This window comes from Cebidichthys violaceus, unplaced genomic scaffold, assembly GCF_023349555.1.
Source record: "Cebidichthys violaceus isolate CVI_PGR_0920_01 unplaced genomic scaffold, fCebVio1.0.p SCAF_4, whole genome shotgun sequence".
Classification (NCBI taxonomy): domain Eukaryota; kingdom Metazoa; phylum Chordata; class Actinopteri; order Perciformes; family Stichaeidae; genus Cebidichthys; species Cebidichthys violaceus.
This window is the reverse complement of record NW_027176594.1, coordinates 4,071,301-4,091,867: the sequence shown is the minus strand read 5'-3', so window position 1 is coordinate 4,091,867 and position 20,567 is coordinate 4,071,301. Positions and strand designations below refer to the sequence as shown.

At 40.4% G+C, this 20,567-nt stretch overlaps 2 protein-coding genes across 4 annotated transcripts in view; one reads left to right on the top strand and one right to left on the bottom strand.

Moving 5' to 3' along the window:
- Positions 1-153: 153 nt before the first annotated feature.
- Positions 154-16,559, bottom strand: sh3d19 (SH3 domain containing 19). Of its 3 annotated transcripts, none has more exons than XM_068727699.1 (21): positions 16,475-16,559; positions 10,262-10,301; positions 8,800-8,840; positions 8,451-8,490; positions 8,021-8,147; positions 7,339-7,513; positions 6,246-7,250; positions 5,716-5,820; positions 5,471-5,583; positions 5,101-5,141; positions 4,795-5,008; positions 4,641-4,709; positions 4,362-4,505; positions 4,213-4,276; positions 3,330-3,460; positions 3,162-3,220; positions 2,834-3,063; positions 1,885-1,934; positions 1,541-1,727; positions 522-625; positions 154-433 (listed from the first exon to the last, which is right to left on the bottom strand). In XM_068727699.1, the coding sequence occupies exons 1-21, from the start codon at positions 16,554-16,556 to the stop codon at positions 323-325; spliced, it is 3,132 nt and encodes a 1,043-aa protein (XP_068583800.1). In that variant the 5' UTR covers positions 16,557-16,559; the 3' UTR covers positions 154-322. The 3 variants fall into 3 exon arrangements, with proteins under 3 accessions (XP_068583800.1, XP_068583801.1, XP_068583802.1); XM_068727700.1 differs by having other exon boundaries at positions 522-622; XM_068727701.1 differs by having other exon boundaries at positions 7,339-7,492.
- A 1,523-nt stretch (positions 16,560-18,082) lies between these two features.
- Positions 18,083-20,567, top strand: part of fhip1aa (FHF complex subunit HOOK interacting protein 1Aa) — a 28,368-nt gene continuing 25,883 nt past the window's right edge. Inside the window, exon 1 of the mRNA XM_068727288.1 lies at positions 18,083-18,322. The gene's annotated coding sequence lies outside the window, so the exon portion shown is untranslated. The remainder of the gene's footprint in view (positions 18,323-20,567) is intronic.

Genomic DNA, 20,567 nt, shown 5'->3' with positions numbered 1-20,567 from the left:
ATAGTAATTATACAATTTCCTTATTTCATGTAATAAACCAGGTTACGGTAAAGTAGATATCTTCAGGTAATACACACAAAAAATGTATAACTGATGGGAGGACTAATGAAACCACTAGATGGTGCAAATGCATAGTTGAAGAATCCAAAACCATCCAGCTTAACATGTTTATTTAGTTATGATTCTGTTAACACTTCATTATAAATTAAGGCATCAAATTAAAAGATCGCAACTTGTAGATGAAATACTGCATTACAGTTCAGACCTCCACGGCTGAAAACCTCTGATCTCATTCCAGTTGTCATCCAGCAGTGATGTGACACTATCCCAGTACATGCACATAGTTTTTAGGGACCAGGGCCCGTTTCCCTCTCAAGTCACCCAGGAACCATTCGTCATCAACGGGCTCCAGACCAGTTACAATATCCCCAACCTGAGAAAGAAGAGATCGACAGAATGACGGTGCTTTCTAGAGATAATCCTTGTCTGTGAATTTATTCATTAAAAAACAATCCCTATACCTGCAGAGAGAGCTCCTCGTCGCATTGTGACGTGAAGTTGAACATTGCCCTGCCTCTACTTCCAGCAGCAGCCCCACTCTGCTGGTTATTAGACTGCTGACCTGCTGAAGAAATAACATACTTCATTCATTACTAAGAATGATGCTGGTTCAACAAAATTTGTTTTTGAGCTGAAACAATCGATTACTCGATAACCAATGAATGGTTTAAATACTTTTCCCAAGTACAAATACCATGCAATACCCAGTTCAAGCTACTTAACAGTGAGTATTTGGTGCTTTTCTTTGAGTAATGAAATGGTAAACTGAATATCTTGGTCAAGCCAAACAAACTTGAATTTGAGTCAAGAAGCCACTTTCAATACACCAATCAATTAATTGATGAAATAATTGGCAGCTGAATTAATAAAGTAATAACAGCAAAATATACTTAAGGTATGACAAATAGTCACAGAGCAGTAAAATGTTGATTTGTAGCGTCGCTGTCCTGTGAGATCCACATATCTCTAAAAGTCAAACAAAAACAGCTGTTTTCAGCTTTATGAAGATGCATTTTCCAGCTGACTCTTTTTGAAGAAGTAGGGGAATTTTCTCAATCCATAAAGGAACACTTCATCCTTCTGTTTATAAAGTTAACGATGACAAATATGCAGATTCAAAAGATACATGGGTTTCACGGGACAGGAAGGATTTGAAAAGTAAAGCTGTCAGACAAAGGTAGTGGAGTAAAAAGTAGAGTATTTCCTCTGAGATGTAGTAGAGTAGAAGAATTAAGCCTCATTCAGTAAATGTACTTTACATTTGTGAAAAGTGTCTTTTCAAAAGAAAATGCATTTAATTACTTGAAGAATGTGTAACAAAGTAGTTCACCACATTTGTGATTTTGAGTAATTTCACATCTCATTTTCCTAAGAGACACAGTGATTCTCCCTCTAAATATGCATCTCTATTAGACACTAATGATAAGTTCAATGAGTAGGACTGAGGATAATAACAAACAGTCGTTTTGTATCTTCATACCTGTGCTGCTCTCAACAAAAGCCCTGGGGAACAAGCCCTCTGTGCCGTTGAGCCGGCCGCAGCTCCACTCAGCGTCAACATGGCGGCTGATCAGGATCCGGTCGCCCTGTTGAAAGGACAGGTCGCCGTCTGAATTCCCAGCATAGTCGTACAGAGCCACCGCCCACTCCACAGCGGGCTGAGACGCCTACAGAGTGAGCAGAGGATATGGTCACACAAACACTTACAGCATTCAGCTGGAACACACTTTTATTAGATGTCGTTTGTTTTAAGGAACACATTGGGTGTGTCACAAAACAGTCATTATTCTTTCTGATGTTACCGTTTAGATAAATATGTGTTACCTGAGCAGGTTTGGCCGCTTCAGGGTGCGTACTTGGAGAAGCAACCATGCCTGTGGGAGAAAATTATGTACAGGTTACTAAAAAGGAAACGCATACCATCCAATCAGGAAACAAAATAGAAAAAGAATAAATCTGTGGGCACACTTAGGTATTATTGACATATTGATGTGGAACTGACATAATGCAGTGTCTCCTTTGTATTTTTTGTGGGCTTTTACCTGGTGGGGAGTTTACACTCTACACTTTATATAATATATTTAAAGTATGCTTTAATGTATTTGTGTAAAACGTGTTACATTGACAGATTGTATTGTGTATAAAAAACAATTTTTGCAGACTTTCCGGACAACAAATTACATCCACAAATGTAATATTTATATCTATAAGATGTAACAGAATGTGACTCAAAAGGCCGATAAAACACCTTAAAGTTCATGATGGGAGGTAAAACTTTAATTTATGTCCCTAATTATTTTAAAAAAAAGGGGTTTCCTGGAAATAACCATATAATCTGATAATAACTATAGGGAAAATAGAGACAATGTTATGTCAAAGTATTTTCATAAATACTTACAGACATTATACTTCAACAGCTAACTGAATATATAAAATATGATTGGAAAACTTTGTGAGGAGCGATTTCATCTCATGGCCTCAGTATGTTTAAACTTCTGGCTGAGTTGGAGACCTTTTGTAAGCAGCTATTTAATGAAATAGAAACAGAAGCACAAATTCCTGGCATGCCACAGAGGGAGACCCCAGCCAACATAAAGCCACGGGATGGATAAAAAGCTCTTCCCTGATGCACAAAGTTGCTCTTTTGTTTCAATCGCAGGATCAAGAGGATAACATGCTGTGTGATACAAGTTCAGCTCACCTTTGGTGGCCAAATCGGCACATCGTGAAAAGAGTGAATGAATTTAGTCTCGGCCCTTCCAGGTACTCTTACCAGGCAGTGCTATCCTGATGGACTGTCTCTTCTGCTGACTTGGGGCTGGAGGCAGATCTTCAATGACCTCTACAAAGTTAAGAGGGAAGATACCCATCGAGGCGCCGATCTGTCCCCGAGCCCAGTCCTGTCCAACCAACGCCTTCAGCTGGATCACATCGCCCTCAGAGAACGACAGCTCATCGCTGTTCTCGCCCTCAAAGTCGAACCTCGCCACACATCTCGGACCGCTTTAGTGGAGGCCATAACATATTCAGACATCAGGTTAGTTCATCAGGGTGGTTTGTAAAGGCGAGTGCATAGTTTATCGTGTGAAAAAACACCCTACCTGACTGTTGCAGATGGTGGCCTCGCTTTCCGTTCAGGGAGCGGTTTTGGGGAATTTGACTAGTTGGAGAAGTGATAATTCATTTATTTAGGAAATCCTTAAATCATACTAAACATTTAACCAAAGACCGATGCAGTGCAAGAATGGATTTCAATGGTTGAAACTTACAAGTACTTTGACATAATTGGCGGGAAAGAAACCGGTAGATCCCTTACAAGTTCCTCTGTACCACTCACTGTCCACCTGCTCCACCATGGTCACAACATCTCCTGCTCTCAGACCCAGCTCTCCTGGACCCTCTGTGGGCGGAACAAACAGCTGTTCATGGCATCATTAGCATAATGTGAACATGTTTAAAACGTCCAAATGCAAAACAACAAATCATTTGAAGAATTTCAGTTATACACGAATTTGGATTATATTCCAACAGCCAGATCTATATTAAAACAAATATGCATCACAATAATAGTTTGACATTTTGGGCTATTTGCTTAGCTCAGCCTAGCATTAAGATGGGAAGCAGGGAGAAGCAGCTAGCCGGCTCGCTCTCTTAATGGCAAAAATATCACAAATCTTTCTGTTTGTCTTTGAATAAACACATGAGATACTACATGTTAATTAGTGAGCTTTGCAGGTGTTGGTAGTCATATTTTGTCATCTTGGACAGAGCCTGGATAGCCATTTCCTCCTGCTTTTGGTCTTTTTGGTAAATTAAGCTAATGGTCGCTTAGCTGCAGCATAACCGAAAGCACTCGCCTCGCTCTCTTCAAAACTAAAAAATACTCCTTCCTACTAATCGAAAGCGCACAATTTGGTTAATCCGTGTACGTATTTTTTTACCATAGGAGAGAGCCAGGCTAGCGGTTGCTGCTACCAATCTTTATGCTAATCACATCCTGGGTCTAGCTCCAGAAATACATACCTCTTAAAAAGAAAGCAAATAAGAGTTTTCTTTCTAAAATGTTAAACTATTCTTTCAATATATTGTCTCATGTTAGTGTTATTGTCTAATTTTTAGTTTGGGTTTAAAAAAAATCAACTGATGTGTCACCTGGATTGAAGTCATGTATGGCCTGCACCTTAACCTCAGAACCAGCTCCACCTGAACTGGCATCCTATAAGGAGAGAGGTTAATGTAACAGAGCCCACATGGCAAGATAGACTCAAGTGTCAAAGACATGATTTACTCATAAATATCACCTGTGGCGGGGGAATGTGTGAGACGGAGGAAAGAGGAGTTATGACCATCATGTGAGACTTGTGTACTCTGCCTCTGGTGTCTCCAACTTGGCACTCAAACATATTGTGGTCTATCTCATCTAGCAGCAGGAGCACCTCACTTTTCTATTGAAAAGGACAACAAAGGGTTATTCACTATTGCTGAATCAACTATATGGATCTCTTGGAGCGGTTTTAGAAGGCTAGTAGTGCACTTTTATGTTAAGGCAACATGTAAGCCAGTAAAAATAGTTCAGACACCTGAAATGACAGTTCTCCTGTGTCACTCCCATTGTAGTCGAAGGCAGCAATCCCATGAGGAAGTTGAAGCTGTTGAATGAAAGCAAAAATGAAACCCGTGCTCATCAAGAGGCATTTGAAACTTGCATTAGTCATGCAGTGGGATCTGTCTCACAGTGTATTTGTTGTAGAGACGATGGCCTGGGTTGGGCCTTGGAGGTAAGACAGGTCCTTTCCTGTGGGGCTTCTGTGTCTGGGGTTTAGGTGAAGCTTCCAGATGTGCTGAATGGGATCGACCTAGGGCCTGAAGGCTGGGTGCGGGAGGTCTTCCTGGGCCTGTTTTGGCTAGAGGTGGGCGAGGAGGAAGGGTTTTGCTCGAAGTCAGCCTCCTGAAGGGCGACACCATCATCAAGTTGAGTAGCATGTTGACAAAGTGTACCATCATTTAAATTTGTACTGAATTCTTTCCACTCTCACTCACCGAGGCGGTAGTGATGGCTCTGGTCCAGACGGCAAAGACCTCTGCAGAAGAATCCAATTGGGCATTTACATTGCCATTAAAACACACTCACAGCCTACAGCACTGGAAACCATAGAAACCAGGCTACAACACAGCATTCAGCCAGAGCTAGCTTCAGCTCAACTGCAGGCGACACGTTCAAGGGACTACAATAGTTTCTTTGCTCGTGGAGAGCAGAGGAAATGATGCAGGGAAGCTACACAGCCGACAGACTAGATACACCTGATTGAGAGAGACTTTATGGGATCCAAATAACCTCTTCTGTGGTGTTCAGAGGTAGGGTTTGCAGAGTTTATAGGTTAATTATTTCTCAGTGGAATGCAAATCTTACCTGGTGGGGGAAGGTGGGCGTCTGGCTTTGTCTGTGATTCACTGAGGCGCTTAGGGAGCCTATGGGCTTCTGAGCAGGGAGAGGAGGGGGAGTGTCCTCAAAGTTATCTGACACTGAGGAAAAAAAAACCCAACTCTCTTTACCACAACTTTCTGCTCCAGAAGTGATGTGTAGAAAGAAAGTATTTTAACTCCAGTATATTTTGACGGCTATCACATGAGGTTTGCTGTATCAGTGGGACTCACATGAACCGGTTTTGCTGGGGACCCTGATGGTGGTTGGTCTCCGTGTCATACTTGGTCTGGGCGAAGAGCCTCCATTGCCGTCTCCAGGTTTGACCGCAATGTGATCTGAACAAAGAGACACTTTACTATAACTCTGTCTTTACACAATGTAAACGAGGACAACACCGTTTTAGTTGGCCATTTGTGATCCAGCACAGAAGTACTTCATCTATTCGGTGATTGAGATGATTTTTGTAAATTGATTTGTCGTTAAAAGAACTAGTTCAGAGTAAATATCTAAATATTTATGATACTAAATATTAAAGGCCTCTGGATTATAAGCAAAACAATGTGACTGAGCCCTTTGATTTAAGGCTTAAGGGGACCCAAGTCAGAGAACACACTAAATACTTGATCTTACACAAGATCTTTGATCTTAATCAAAAAAAATTATCAATAGATGAATCTATAATGAAAATGTTCCGTAGGGTGCATTCCTACAGACAGCTGTCTTTTGTCTATACAACTAATACAAATAAACTGCTACTCACTTGATGGACTGTCCCCATACACATTCTCTGAGACCCTAGAAGCTGAGTTGTGGTTGTTTATATTAAGATTGGGTTTCAGAGGTTCCTTAATAAAAGGCTTCACTGGAGGTGTAGGAGGGACTGGTGGAGAGTCCTCTTCATAGATGCTGTTGGCTCTGGTCAATACAGAAGGGCGTGATCTCTTATGGAGTAAAATCTCCAGTTCCTCTTTTACAGGTGGTTCCACAGGTTTCCTCGGGGGCACAGGTCTGGGGGCTATTGAAGGGATTTGGGGGACGTCTGTGATTGATACGTTTTGATAGTCATTATCTACACTGTGGTTTAACTGAAGTTTAAGAGCGGCAGAAGGTTTAGCAGCAACTGAAGGTTTGTTGGTCGGCTTCCTGGGTGTGGGTTGTGGTTTGGCCAGCTCAACAGCGTTTCCATCCTCGGTGCTAGCCTGGGTCTCAAAGGCCTGGATCCTGGCCCGGATATTGCGTTGACTGTGGTTGGTGTTCATTTCGTCACCTGCATCCTCACCTTGTAAGGCCTCGTCTGATTGGTTGACGTTGCCGCCGTTCTCCGCACACTCGTTATCCGCACACTCGTTATCCGCACTAAAGACCTCCAATAACTCCTTTAAATACTTATTGGAGGAGACCACTTCTGGATCCGATTGAATGCTGTCACAATGTTCACTGAGCTTGACCAAAGTCTGAACTTTGACCTCTTCTTTGATCGCCTGCTTTCGGGGTTTCGTACGAGGAAGTGGAACGGGGCGTCGGCTGTGCTCTGAGTCAGGTGAAGAGGGAGTAATTTCAGCAGTGTCAGAGAGCGGAATATCCCAGTGTACAGTGACGGATCTACACCAGGTGTGAGTGGAACCTGATTGGTCGGGTTGGTTTACATCTGACTCGGCGTCACTTTGGTCCTCAGCGTTTGTGGATACTGGAGTATTAGTCCCGACTGGTTCTCTGTCCAGCGGTTTCGATAGTGACGGCCTCGGTGGTTTTTGTGGCTTTTTACCTGGAAGGAAATTTAATCATCATGAAAGAATCACCATGGGAGAGCAGAAATAATCGTTACCCACACCGATGATTCTCCTATGCCTCACCTGCAGGTCTTTTCCCTGCCGACTGTGGAGCAGCAGCACTGATGTCTTCCCTCACAGGGTCAGTCTGCGTGGCACTTGTGATGGTGCAGGTGGTCCGACGGGGGGCTGCAGTGGGCTTGACAATGTGCTCTTCCTGGGTCTTCTCTTGAATCACCTGGTCATAGGATGGTGGGGGCTAAGTCATGAGAAAGACACACCAGCACACATTATTATCCCGTATAGTATAACATTTCTGCTTATGGTACCTGCTGAGTGCGTTAGGGTCGTTTAAGTTATGTTCTCAAACTTAAAAAAAAAAAAAAAAAAAAATCACATTCTACAATTCAAAACATGTGTGTTAGGCTGATTCCAGTCTTTTTAGATTGAATTCTACTACTTTAGGCCAAAGAATTTCTCCACCTAAACTTTAGCAGTGTGGATATGTGTGGATATGTCGATATTTAGACCTTCATGTTGGGAAATAAAATCAAAAGATTCTGGGAGAGGGAACTTTAAAATTCTGGCTACATCTCCAAGAAGTCATGACTTGACATGTTTGTGCTCAGTTAGTATTTATTTATTTTGTATTCGTGGACAGCACAGAACCACAACCATAAAAAAACGTATTCTAGATACTGGCCTGTCTGAAGAACCAAGCTTTGTTCACTGATGAAACACAATCTGTCCATCAGATGAGGCCTACCTGGGGAACAGCCTGGATGCCTGCAGACCAGCCTGACTGAGGAGGACGAGGGAAAACCACAGAGTTTCCTGAGAACCAGTTGTTACTGGCCAGAGGTCCGGCTGACACGATGGTGATCTCTGGTCGCCTGAAATACAAACCACACAAATCTATGACATCAATTCAGGACACCAAAATGCACATCCACATCCAATCCACCTTACAAATGATTTACTCCTCATTGATAATTTGATTTCTTGCTTAGCCTAACTGGAAACATACAGTGCTCTTATTAGGGTTATTCATAAAGCAACAACACAACATGCAACAAATGAGATAACCACAGTCGTCTATTTCAATCCACATCAATGAGAAGCAAAATGTCTGGTCCAGAAGTGAACATCAACAACGATTATAAAGTTCTTTACTTTGAAATGATCGTTTACATTACCTTCTTTCTCTGGTGGGGTCACTCTGAGAGCTTGTTCTTGCTGAAGGAAGAACGATTATATTAATTATGTGTCCCCTATAGATTTCCCTGCACAATTTTTTTTTTAACCTCTAAAAAACATTAACATATTTTACAGACATATTTTTTACATTCATGAGTGGAAACATGCAAATTTCCATTTGTCAACATTTGTGAAAATATAACTGTATTGTCACTTTTCTGAAGGAAAATTATTATTCATCCTGAAAAAGTTGCCAACTCTCCCATGAATGATGTTTCATTTTCTACAAAAAAACCCTTCATAATTCAAAGAATTATCCCTTTAAGTGTTATCGAAACGTCAACTTACTTCGTTTGATAGCAGCTCGTATAGAAGACAGAGGCCCTTGGCTGCAGAGAGAGCAGAACAGGAGGCCCATTTATCATTAAGGTGTGGAGAGCAGGGTCATACCTTTGTGGTGACTCAATTGTTAAAAAGAAATGTCTTTCCTCGCCCCAGAGCAACGTCACACTATACGCTCCATCTACAGTATACTGCTACTTTATACTGTTGCTGTCAAGTTGTGCAAAGATAAAGGATTTCAAGTATCTTTTATCTGAAAAGTACACAAAACATAAACAGAAAAAATCATAATACATTAAAAAAGGCAAAAAATGATAGAGATGGATACAGTAAGATAAGCTACATAGTCCATTCTAGTAGTAGAAGTAGAAGTGACATATGTGAATAATAGCAGATGGAGTTCATTAGTAAGAAAATAGCAGTAAAAAACAGTGCAAATAAATAATTTAAACATTTTAAGGGTGCAAACAAATGATGAACGGTAGAAGTGGCTTTAAGTTTATAGATTAATGTATGTGGAAAGAGCTCAAATCTGTAAAATCAAAGTCCTAGTTGTGGTTTAATTAGGGGAACAGCAAGAGGGCTTTAGTCAAGTATACATTTGTTCACGTCTACTTCAAAGTATTGGTTATTTAAGACAAAGATATTTTACATTGGTTAAAGAATACTGAAGGTTTATATTACAATACAAACCTCCAGTGTTGTAAAAGGTGACAACTTTCAGTGTTAAATGCTGTTCCAAGTCGAAATCCACCTACCTTACAAAAACATGGTGTCCGTGAGGCACCTCTTCCAGGTAAACACTACTACAACCCTTTTCACACGACTCCCTCTCTCCACACAATTTGACACGGTTTCATATCCTCAGGCCGTTTACCTCTCAATGTGTAAAGATTACTTTCTAATCCTTAAGTTACATCACAAGCAACATTATGAAAGTAAGATCCCCAGTCTTTGTGCTGAAGAGATTAAACTGTTGTGATGCTGTCGTGCTGACACAAACGCTGAATTCTCTTGACAGTGGAGGCGGGCGCATCATTAACACACATCCTGCTCATTAAGGACCGACTGCAAGACGGTGATGTAAACTATCTGGGGGGGGGGGGGACCAACAATCCTCGCCCTAGTTACGATACCACACGGTTTATTTAATTGATTAGCTAAGCAGTAAACACAACATGCTGAAGTTCCCAGATCTCTATGATAAGTGTCAGTTAGGAGGCTGTCCTTTCCTTAATGTCTCTAAACAACAGCTAAAAAAAAAGCAGCATGACGTGTTTGTCCCCCTGCTGACCTTCTGATGGTCAGTGAGGATGATCAGTGCATTGTTTTGGTCCATTCACAACCTCACCAGCATCAGCACATCTGACCGTTAAAGTGACAGTGCCCCGTTTCAGCAACAGATGGAGTTTGGTTAAACTTAACAACTATTAGTAGTAATGCACAAAAAAAAATAAAAATGACATACCTTGAATATAAATGATCCGGCTTGGTTCTTTCGGGATGATCTGCAGAGAACAAAACAGAGAGGTGCAGGTTTTAAACGTGATGTGTAGCAACAAAACATCCTGCCACTTATCAACATCAATCTATTCTAATAATCGACATAGTCTATTTACGTCTAATCTGGTGAATTAAATACCTGACAAATCAAGACACTTTATCACATTGATACAACAATTACACTATGGGTAATATATAAACATATGATCTAATGTGGATGAAAACACAAGTAAAGCTGAGGGTCCAAACTTTGAAACAATGAGCAGAAATACAGAAATAACGTAAGGCAAACGTCATCAGTAATGTCAGTTACTCAAAAATATACATTTATAGTTTGCTAACATTAGCCATCATAAGCTACCAGACCAAGTAAGACATTTCTCATTTAAAACGGAAACAATTTGATATTTCAGTCTCACTTTAAGATGTAGTCATCTTTTAAAATACTACCTGCTACTTACAGACGGGACTCTGTGAACTAGAAATACAAGAACCGTAACCTAACCGGCCGGATCAGCCGTCACATCTCGATGAACCAGTCGGTTTAAAGCAGAGGTGTCAAAGTCATTTTCATCCTGGGCCACATCAGCATCATGGTTGCCCTCAAAGGGCCGGTTGTAACTGTAAAACTGTTTAAATGTAACTACTCCCTAACATATTGTTAAATAACTCTCTGCATTTGATTATTGTGTATTCAAGTGTAAAAAGATTGTACATGCAGTTATATAAATGTAAAATTATATTTAAGCACATTTCTGTTATTATAACATAAATCATTTTAATTTAGGGTTAAGAAACCCACATAACTCTATCAAAGATCAAACTTTTAAAGAAAATAACAAAGACAAATATCATCAAGCACAAGTTATTACATTCACTTTGTTCAAAGCTATTTTTGTCACCTCTCTGCATCACTAATGTTCCTCCCTGTCGTCGTCCCTTGCATGGGAGTTACATCTAAGAACCCCTCACTGATGGTCAAGTCTGCCTTCAGCCTCTTATAAACACTGATTGATGTATGATGTGTCTGTGCTTTCATCAAGCTAATGAAGAAGACAATTACCTGCTCGTCTCTTCAGCTAGCTGTGTTGTTTGCCTGCTAGTTCCTGAACTCGGTCTGATGGTGTTTCTTCACAAACTGACATTTGTAAAAGTCTGTATCTGGTCGGAGCTCATCTGCTCACATACCTTTAGCATGCACTGGGCTGTAGCTTTTGTAAATATATTCTGCTGCGATTGCAGTCTGCCTTTTAATTCTTGGACAATTTTATGTTTTTCTTGGAGGCTAAATTTAGCTCTATGTTTGGTGTCAAAATGCCGATGTAAATTGTATTCCTTCATCACCGACACTGCCTCATAGCACAGAAGACAGACTGGTTTTTCTCCTTGAAGCACAAACATGTATTTACTTTTACATCTTTCATAACATTTTCTTCCCTCTGCATCAATTTTCCTCTTAGTGGACATTTTGGGTTTATTTGCCAATCATTTTCAACTCAATCATATGTTGGAAAACTGCTTTACGGGCTGTTGCCTCTCCTGTCCACCTGTTGTGATATGTCGGTACACAGACAACATGCCATCTCCTAATTTCGACTTTCTATCTCATAATTTCAACCATGGGCATATTTTTATTTTCAAGTCTAACATTTAATTAATTAATACATTTTTTGCTGGTGGATTCGCGGGCCACATAAAATGACATGGCGGGCGGGACTCGGCCCGCGGGCCTCGAGTTTGACAGTAACTATGCATCTAAATTTACGAAGAAGGGATGGTTACGTCGCCATGATAACGTTCCTCATTTTTACATCTTATTCATTTAATATCTTCTGTCAACAGTAATAATACAATAGAGTGACAGAATCATCTGCACTCTAACTGGATAATGCAACAACAAAACAATCAAACATTTAGCAATATAACTGAACATAACTGCATTGAACATCATAGAAATGGAGGCAGTATGGTCAAAAGATACTGTGTTAATGTGATACTATAATAATAATAATAATAATAATAATAATAATAATGCCAGGTTGTCCTGAAGATTAGGGACAGGGCTGTTGAGTGGAAGTCAGCATTAACATGATAGATTTCATAATGATGTTCAGTGTGTAACCCTAAAGTCAAATTAACTGGTACTTTCTCACATACAACTTCAGACACACACAAAACACTTTGAACTAGTATTCCCTGTCCTCACATGGCAGTGAGCTGAATTTCATGTAAATCAACCAGCTGTAGAGAAGCAATCACTGTCTATTAACAGCTAGACTAAGAAGCAATATCTGGAATGCAAACTATCTAATCCACTAGAAGATCATTTGTCTCCTCGTGTTTGAGGTTAAACCTCTCTAGACTAATACCAAAGGAAAAAACAAACAGGCAGTAATTGAAGGCTGCATTGTTGTTAATGCCTCGAGCCTGAAACCATGACCTCGTTGGCAGGCAAGTCCACCTGTCACACCTGTTACTTGTTATCCGTTGGTGCCACAGAGCTACTGCCTCACGTTACACTTCAACAACATGTGAGAAGAAGAGTTTCTGCACTTTCATTCAACAACAACAAAGTCTTTTATCAACCTCTGGACAAAGTGTTAAGCTCTGTTACTTCACCCAACCATTTCCTTGTAAATATGCAGTCTGATATACATGACGTAATAGCACAGATGATTAACTTTACTTTCACTTGTGTGTGTGTGTGTGTGTGTGTGTGTGATGTGCCGTTCCCCTCTCTTGTGATAGTAAGATATGATGCCCCTACCTGCGAGGAATTAAAGGAATAAATATCAAATCCTCAGCATCAAAAGAGTATTCCCACCAGGATCCTCCCTCCATCGAGTGTCTGAGCGTGACAAACGACTCGAAGCCAGCCGTCACACACCCACAGACAACAGAAAAGAGAGGGAGGGCCCTGTGATATCTCAGCTCTGCTGCGTTTACTTGGCCAATCTAATGAACTGGAATGTGACCATTCAGGAAGTGTTGTTTGTGCCACACAATGCTGTACCGTCACTGTCTTTTCCCTACAAAGTAAAAGGTCACATCACTTTAAGTGATAAAAGAACTTGAATGATTGACAGCTTTGGTTGTAACTCTACTACAAGTCGTAAAGCTGCTGTTTGGCAGCAGATTTAACTGATATGTGTCAATGAACTAATCAAACTTTACATATATAGCATCTTTCACCCAGGTCAGTGTGAAAAAACTGAAAAAGTACAACAAGAGCACAAAATAAGAACTGTGAATCCACTACTAGACTATTGCACACACAAGCACTGTACAAGCAAGATACTGATATAAAATAAATCAATAAAATGGAAATAAAAATAAATAAATACATGACTAATAATTAAAAGTATTAAAAGATAATTTATGATCACAGAAACACTGTCGGTTGAATCAAGGCTAAAAAAAACAAGCTTTTAAACTTACATTTAAAAAAACGTTTTAAGATATTCTCTGATGGTCTGGGAGGCTAAATGAGCTGAATACTGCGTCACTAAAGCTGTTCGGCTCTCAGAGCACCAGACGGTCCTTCCTGGTCAAAACATTAAAAACAAATGTTGTCTAATATGAAGGCCACGCAGCGCTTAAAATAGTAATATAATAATCGAATCAACATGAAAACTAACCAGTAATCCAGTGTGGGTGTTTACAGACGTAATGATTCTTCTCAGTTCTTAATCTTACAGTAGATGACTTGCATTTTTGGGAAATCTTATAATAGACAATACAAAATAGTCTGGGACACTGGGAGAGCACTGGTGTGTAGATTGAAAAGACAAAACCCTGGATTTGATCCTGTGGAAATACCACATTATCTTACAAGTTACATCCGGTGAATTTTTTAGGTGAATGTAGGATGTTCCATAGCTGAGGATAATTCTTCCATCAGCCAAAGAGATCTCAACCTGCTTTCATCTGGTATCAGTATGAAGGCTAACTAGAATATTCATCAAACATTACAGGACACGTAATACAGACAAAGCTGACATTCTTAATTGAGTGTGACATTCATTAAGAGATAATATCCAATTAAAAAAAGGTAAAATTAGGATAAAATGATGTAATGTCTAATAGCATAGAGCTATTCGTTCCATTTAGTCGCCATGAAAACAAGAGTCTACAGCTGGCTAGCGGCTCTGTGAGGCTGAGAATCTCATGTCAATTATTTACTTTTAGCTTATAACTTACCATCTAAAGGTCTTATTTAACCTTAAAACCTGATGAGAGCAATACACTTGAGACAATTGAAAACCCTGCCGGATTTCTTGACAAAAACCATATACACTTGATAAGGTTTTTGATTTTTATTTCCAATCAGAATCCATCCCTTGGTATTTGAGGGCCACCGACACATAAAAAGACACCAACAAAACACACGAGAAAGCTGCTGAGGTCAGCAGGAAAGGATTCCCTTCACAGCTGCACTCTCTTGAACACATGTTGACATTACTCAGCACAGCGGCAGCAGTCACAGGACAGCTGGTGAAACGGTTGGCGACAAAAGGAAAGAAAGAAAAACTTTCCTCCTCTAAGTGGCTTTCGAACTTCCCACTAGTGAAGTCAGAGGTGAGAAGAAGTCTGATAAAGGGCTTAATCCCTCTCCAAATTCGGCGAAAGTGGCTTTTCCCAGCATACATTGGCAAGTGTGCTGATTCAACTCAACACCTTTGTTGCTGTTCACAGATCATTGAGCAAAACAGATTTGCCCTCACTTGAAAAACAAGAGAGAATATGGCGTCATGACTGACTAACACAATGACAGGAGCAGCTGATCTGGACCTTCAGCCAGAGAAGATTAGACGGTGTTCATGCAGAACAGCGGAAAACAACTGAAACGGCATCTGACGTGGCTCCATTATGTCAAGGCCCAGTGATGGTGGAATGAATCATATTAAAACACTACTCTGAAAGGACGGGAAAAACTGCATCATGTACAGACAAGAACAGCCCGTCTGCACGGACGGACTGTCAGCATCCAGACAGCTGGTTTGGGGTCAGAGTGTGGTTGGTGAGGGGTAAGTCTGAGCTGATACTGGCTGCAGATAGCAGGACACAGGGGGGTTTGACAAGTGTTTGCACAGCAGGTGTTGCTAAATAAGAAAAAAAAGAAAAGAAGAACAAAGACATAAAGGGGGAAATTCAAACTAATACCTGAGACAGTTTCAATACTTGTATGTGAGGCAGCTGGCTGGAAATGAAAGCTGATGTTTGTTCATTAATCACAGGCTGAATGCTGACACTACCAATCTGTAAGCAAGTCAAAACCATGAGGATCAAGAGAGTTGTTTCCTTTCAGTGACACATGTTGCTGAGAGGTGAGTGGGCCAAAGTTTCTATAACTGGGTGGGAAGGTAAATGACCGTAATAAGGTGACAGACAGGTTTCAATAATTTAACCAAATGAAAACCAATTGCCCTTTAGTATTTTGTCTTAAATGTAAAAAACATTGCATATGAACTTAAGCCTTTTTTGTTTAAATCCACCCAAACCAGCTTACTGCTTCTTATTGTATAAGAATTGTGTGTCTCATAGCAACTGAGGGAGTACCAGAGGCATCAAAGTGCAGCTACACACTGGTGAAGACATTTAAATGTCTTATCAATCTGTCCAGACATTAAGAAAAAAAGAATCATACATTCATACTGTAATAAGGCAATTCTAATAACAACAAAAGTAATTGAGTAGTTAAAGGTCCAAACCTTTGTTTTTGTTGTTAGCATATCTACAAATGCCTCATTGTGTTCCATGGCTCCATTAGCTTCAATTCATTTCTGAATGGCATGGGAATTAAATAGCAGACTCTTGTCATTCTGTTCCCCAACAACCAGAATGTTACTTTGAAAAAAAGCCACCTTTTCACTTTGGTGGATTCCACATGTTTCACGAGTTTGATTTTGATTTAGTACATAAATTCATTAATAAAATAGCGGTTGCCTGGTGGGACAATACACCGGCATCTGTTCAATTTTTACCTGTGATGTCAAACATTATTTTTATTGCAAATTGGTGAAAACATTCAACCACTGTTAGAATTAAACGTGTCCCTCCGCTCTGAAAAGTCTAAATCATATGCACCTTTTCGACAACAAATGATGAACTGACGTATTTTAAGTCTCAGTTAGATGATTCAGGATTGTCAGCCTGTTACATTCCCAAACAAACATACCTGTTGCCGGGGTTCTGTGCCGGACGTCCCGCAGATCTCGGCGCTCCCCCTCTTCCTCATCTTCACGCCGGGCTTCGGCCATCGCGGTTTAAAACAATGCAAAATAAAATATATAAAAACAAAAATACACCATAAATCCGTTACTAAAAGTGTCGCTAGTTCATCTGTCTCCACGGTCGATGAAGCATGGGTTACTGCCACGACCACCGGATGTTTCGGTGCGTCTCTGCCCACAGCAGCCCTCTCTCTGCCCCGCGGTGGGCGGAGGTGGTGAGACTCACCGTCAGGACCCCAACGGGCAACACAGTCACTCTTCTGCGTGGGAATGTACACATGTCAGAGCAGGATCAACCCACTCTGACTAACAAAGAAGTGTAGACCTCTGATGTATGTATGTATGTATGAATGTAATGAATGTACGTGATAACAAGACCTCAGTGTGAAATCTCCACGAGGGAACAATGTGTGAAGTTTGCTGATGTTCACAAGTCGTTTGTTGTGTCATGTGTACTGTAGTCAGTTCCCTCGTGCAGCTTTAATATCTCTCCACTCTAAAAGTATTTGGAAGGCCTATTGGATTCGATGGCCAGCCCTATGCCATCTGTAATAAATTGGTGGAAAGTAACTAAGTACATTTACTCAAGTACTGTAGTGAAATGTTGAGGCACTGGTCCATTTAATATACTTGTATTCCACTACATGTCAGAGGGAAATAATGTACTTCTTACTCCACTACATTTGTTTTCTTTAGTAACATTATGATTGCAGGACTTTTCCTTGTAACAGAGTATTTCTACACCGTGGTATCTAAATACATTTCCACTAGATGTCACTATAGACCTGGGTATCTTTATAATCTGATTTAAAAAACGTCTCTTTCATTTGAACCAGTGCCAAGATGTTCAGTTAGTAGAAATCACCACGGAGGAATACTAGGGAATTATGTGGAATTATTTGTAACTGCTTGAATTGTGACTTGAGCTTAACAAATCCATCAGTCAAGCATACATGTAGGTTGTGCCTTTATCACAACTCCACTGTATAATGTCATGCTGAATACATGTCATCTCAACATGGACAAAAATAAGCATTGTCTCAATTTATGGATCAACGTGGAACGGAGACAAATGAGACCAATTAGTCACATATAGATTTTATTCACCCTGCCCTTGTACCTCACCTTTTTGTCCAGCAGGTGGCGACACACTGTAGAAATCTGAATTCTCTAATCATATCTGTTATTTTGATCGCGTCTTGATAAAATTTACTTTTTGCCTGCTTACAGATCATTAGCATTAGGCTGATCTTGTAAACTACAGAAATGAGATTCTGCATCCAAATTAAGCTTTCAACTGCAATCTGCAATCTGTTTTTATTCAGAGGGCTGTTGCCTCGCATTTAAATGGCTTAACCTTGTCAACGTTTTAACCCAAATATTACTTACACTTATAGTGAGCTATTATTACTATTATTATTTATCATGTCTCCCAGGTTTATTCCTCACGAGGGAAACTAGCACTCCTCCAGTGGACGTGGGCCTGTTGTGTCTCAGTGGGAGGAGCGTTCAAATGAGGATTAATGCGGTTTCACCTATGTGTGTGTGTGTGTGTGTGTGTGTGTGTGTATTTGTGTGCGCGCGCCGCGGACCAGGTTAAGTAGCTCGATTACACGTATAATAACTCCGCGTGCTGGAATGAAAGGGGGACATTACGGAGCTGTGACAAGAAGCAACTCTGTTATTTATTCCTGAGAGGAAACACCGGGAGTGTGTTTGTGGTGAAACCTGCTGGTCGACGACGTTCAAACTGCTGAGCGCTCTTTACAAAACCGGAGAGGATCCGTCCGACGGTAAGAAAGAAAGAAAGAAAGAAAGAAAGAAAGAAAGAAAGAAAGAAAGAAGGGAAAAGTCTTGTTTACAGTTGTAGCTTTATCTCACTTGTTATATGATAACACGGCAGGGACATTGCTGGTGTTGTTTGTCCATGTGCGTGTTTTATTTGACAGTTGCGGAGTCTGTGATTGACATGTGCGGGTGGGTTGAAGGTTCGGGTTTCAGGGCAACCAGAGGTCTCTGCTGGGTTTACTGGGGATTCCCAGTGAAAAATTACCAATAGTCTTTGCATCCTTCTCAAGTGAAAGAAGTAAAACACCCTGCCGTGTTTCCACTTTGCCTCCCTGTTGTGTCCTCACCATAAAGACAAAGTGGACCCGCCCTGTCTCTAATCATAGCTCACAATTTCTGCAACTTCAGCACACGAGCAAGTCACAGCTTAGTTGCATGTTTTCAATGTATCTGGTTTCTTAATCTTGCATAAACATGCAGTGCTCGCAGCATCTTTCCTTTTTATTTTAACCACGCGCTGTTGTTTATCATCTCCAAAAAAAAGTTATTTTACAGCAGGAGTCTGAAGTGTAGCCTACCTGTACTGATTCTAATTCACCTTTCGGGCTCCTGATGAGCTTTGACCTCGGATGTTCTTTGTGAGGGAGGCAGAAAGCAGCCGGTGTCGTGTTACACAGCAAACAGGATTAATATTTAATGGCTAGCCATCCCGTGTGAGTGTCGCTCCTTTACAGGTGCTCTCTTCCCTCCTGTATAAATCAATGTGATCCACAGTCAGCTGATAGAAACTGAGCGTTTGAGGCCAGTTTCTGGGGGGGAAAGATGTCAAACATGACTGTTTGTTGTTCAGGTTTCTCCCTCTCTCGGTTTCATCCAGATTTATCACTCAGCTGCAGGGACGTTATATTTCCACCCTGTTAGTTTGTGTGTTTGTAAGTTAGCTGGATATTCCAAAAGCTTGTAAACAGAAGCTGCAATTAACTATTTAAATTATTGACTAATCAGGTAATTATTTTCTCACACAAGCAGTTATTTATTTTTACTATAATATAGCCGAAAATAGTGAGAGACAAAAATCACAATTACCCAAGAAGACCAACTCAAATTGTTTTATTTTGTCCAGCAAAACAGTCAACAATGTAAAGATCTTGATTCTTCTATGAGACACTTTTGAGAAGGTAACCAGAGAGCTTTTGTCAAAGGGATCAATCGATTATCAAAATAGTTTAATAATATTGAAATGGACTAATAAATGCAATAACTGATCGATTCGACACTATACATTTGGTTGATCAGACCTTTTGATAACGCAACAGAGGGCATTTTTCTTGAGCAAACATTTTTTTTTCTCTTGAACGCAATTATTACCTGTTATAAAATATATTTTGCAGCCAGTGGATGGAGTTTGAACAGTTGCTATGGAGATGGTTATGGTCACTTTCAAATCCACTGCCTCCCCCAACAAACAGCCTTGTGTTCAGAGAGTCCATCCTTGGGTCACATGATAACAACTGAACCTATAATAACTAAACTATTTGGTCTTTAATTTGAGAATGAGTGTCCGTCACAAATGTCATCATTAAATGTGGCTGCTGTGGTCTTAGAAATGCTCCTCGTGTGGATGATTTTTTTTTTTTTAACTGTGCAGCTCTCAGGGGGAAGGGATTTAAATATATCAGGGTTTTCTCAGCAGGTCGACCACTTGAAAGGTATTCATAAATGTCATCACTTTTAAAGAATGTGAAATTGTGAGGTTTAGTGTGATTTTGTTGTTTGACAAAGCTGCACTTATTCACTGTTTCACAGAGAGACATTTCTGATGCCGTTTATATTTGCACTGTCTGATCTCTGTTATGTGCATAATCGGTTACATGCCGCAGGTCTCTGGCTGCCTCTTAATCAGTTCCACTCCAGAGGCTATTTTTCATAACGATGTCTGAAACCGGTTGGACATGAATACTGACATGCAGCAATGAATGCAAGTGAAGTTTAAGATGTTGCAAATATCGGAGTAACGTGTGCCTAATCAGTCATCTGTATGAATACCAGTGATGTTCAGAGGGGATTCATATCTCATTTAGTGGGAATCAGTTTTCAGACTGATCACCCACGATATTCACAAACAGGATCTCTGAGTCTCCATCGCAGCATGCTAGACTCTGAATAAGTGTCGGACTAATGTGATTAGATGTATAGGTTCAGGTCACAAGTTTGTGATTGCAGTTGGATTTGCTTCACCTTGCTTGTTGC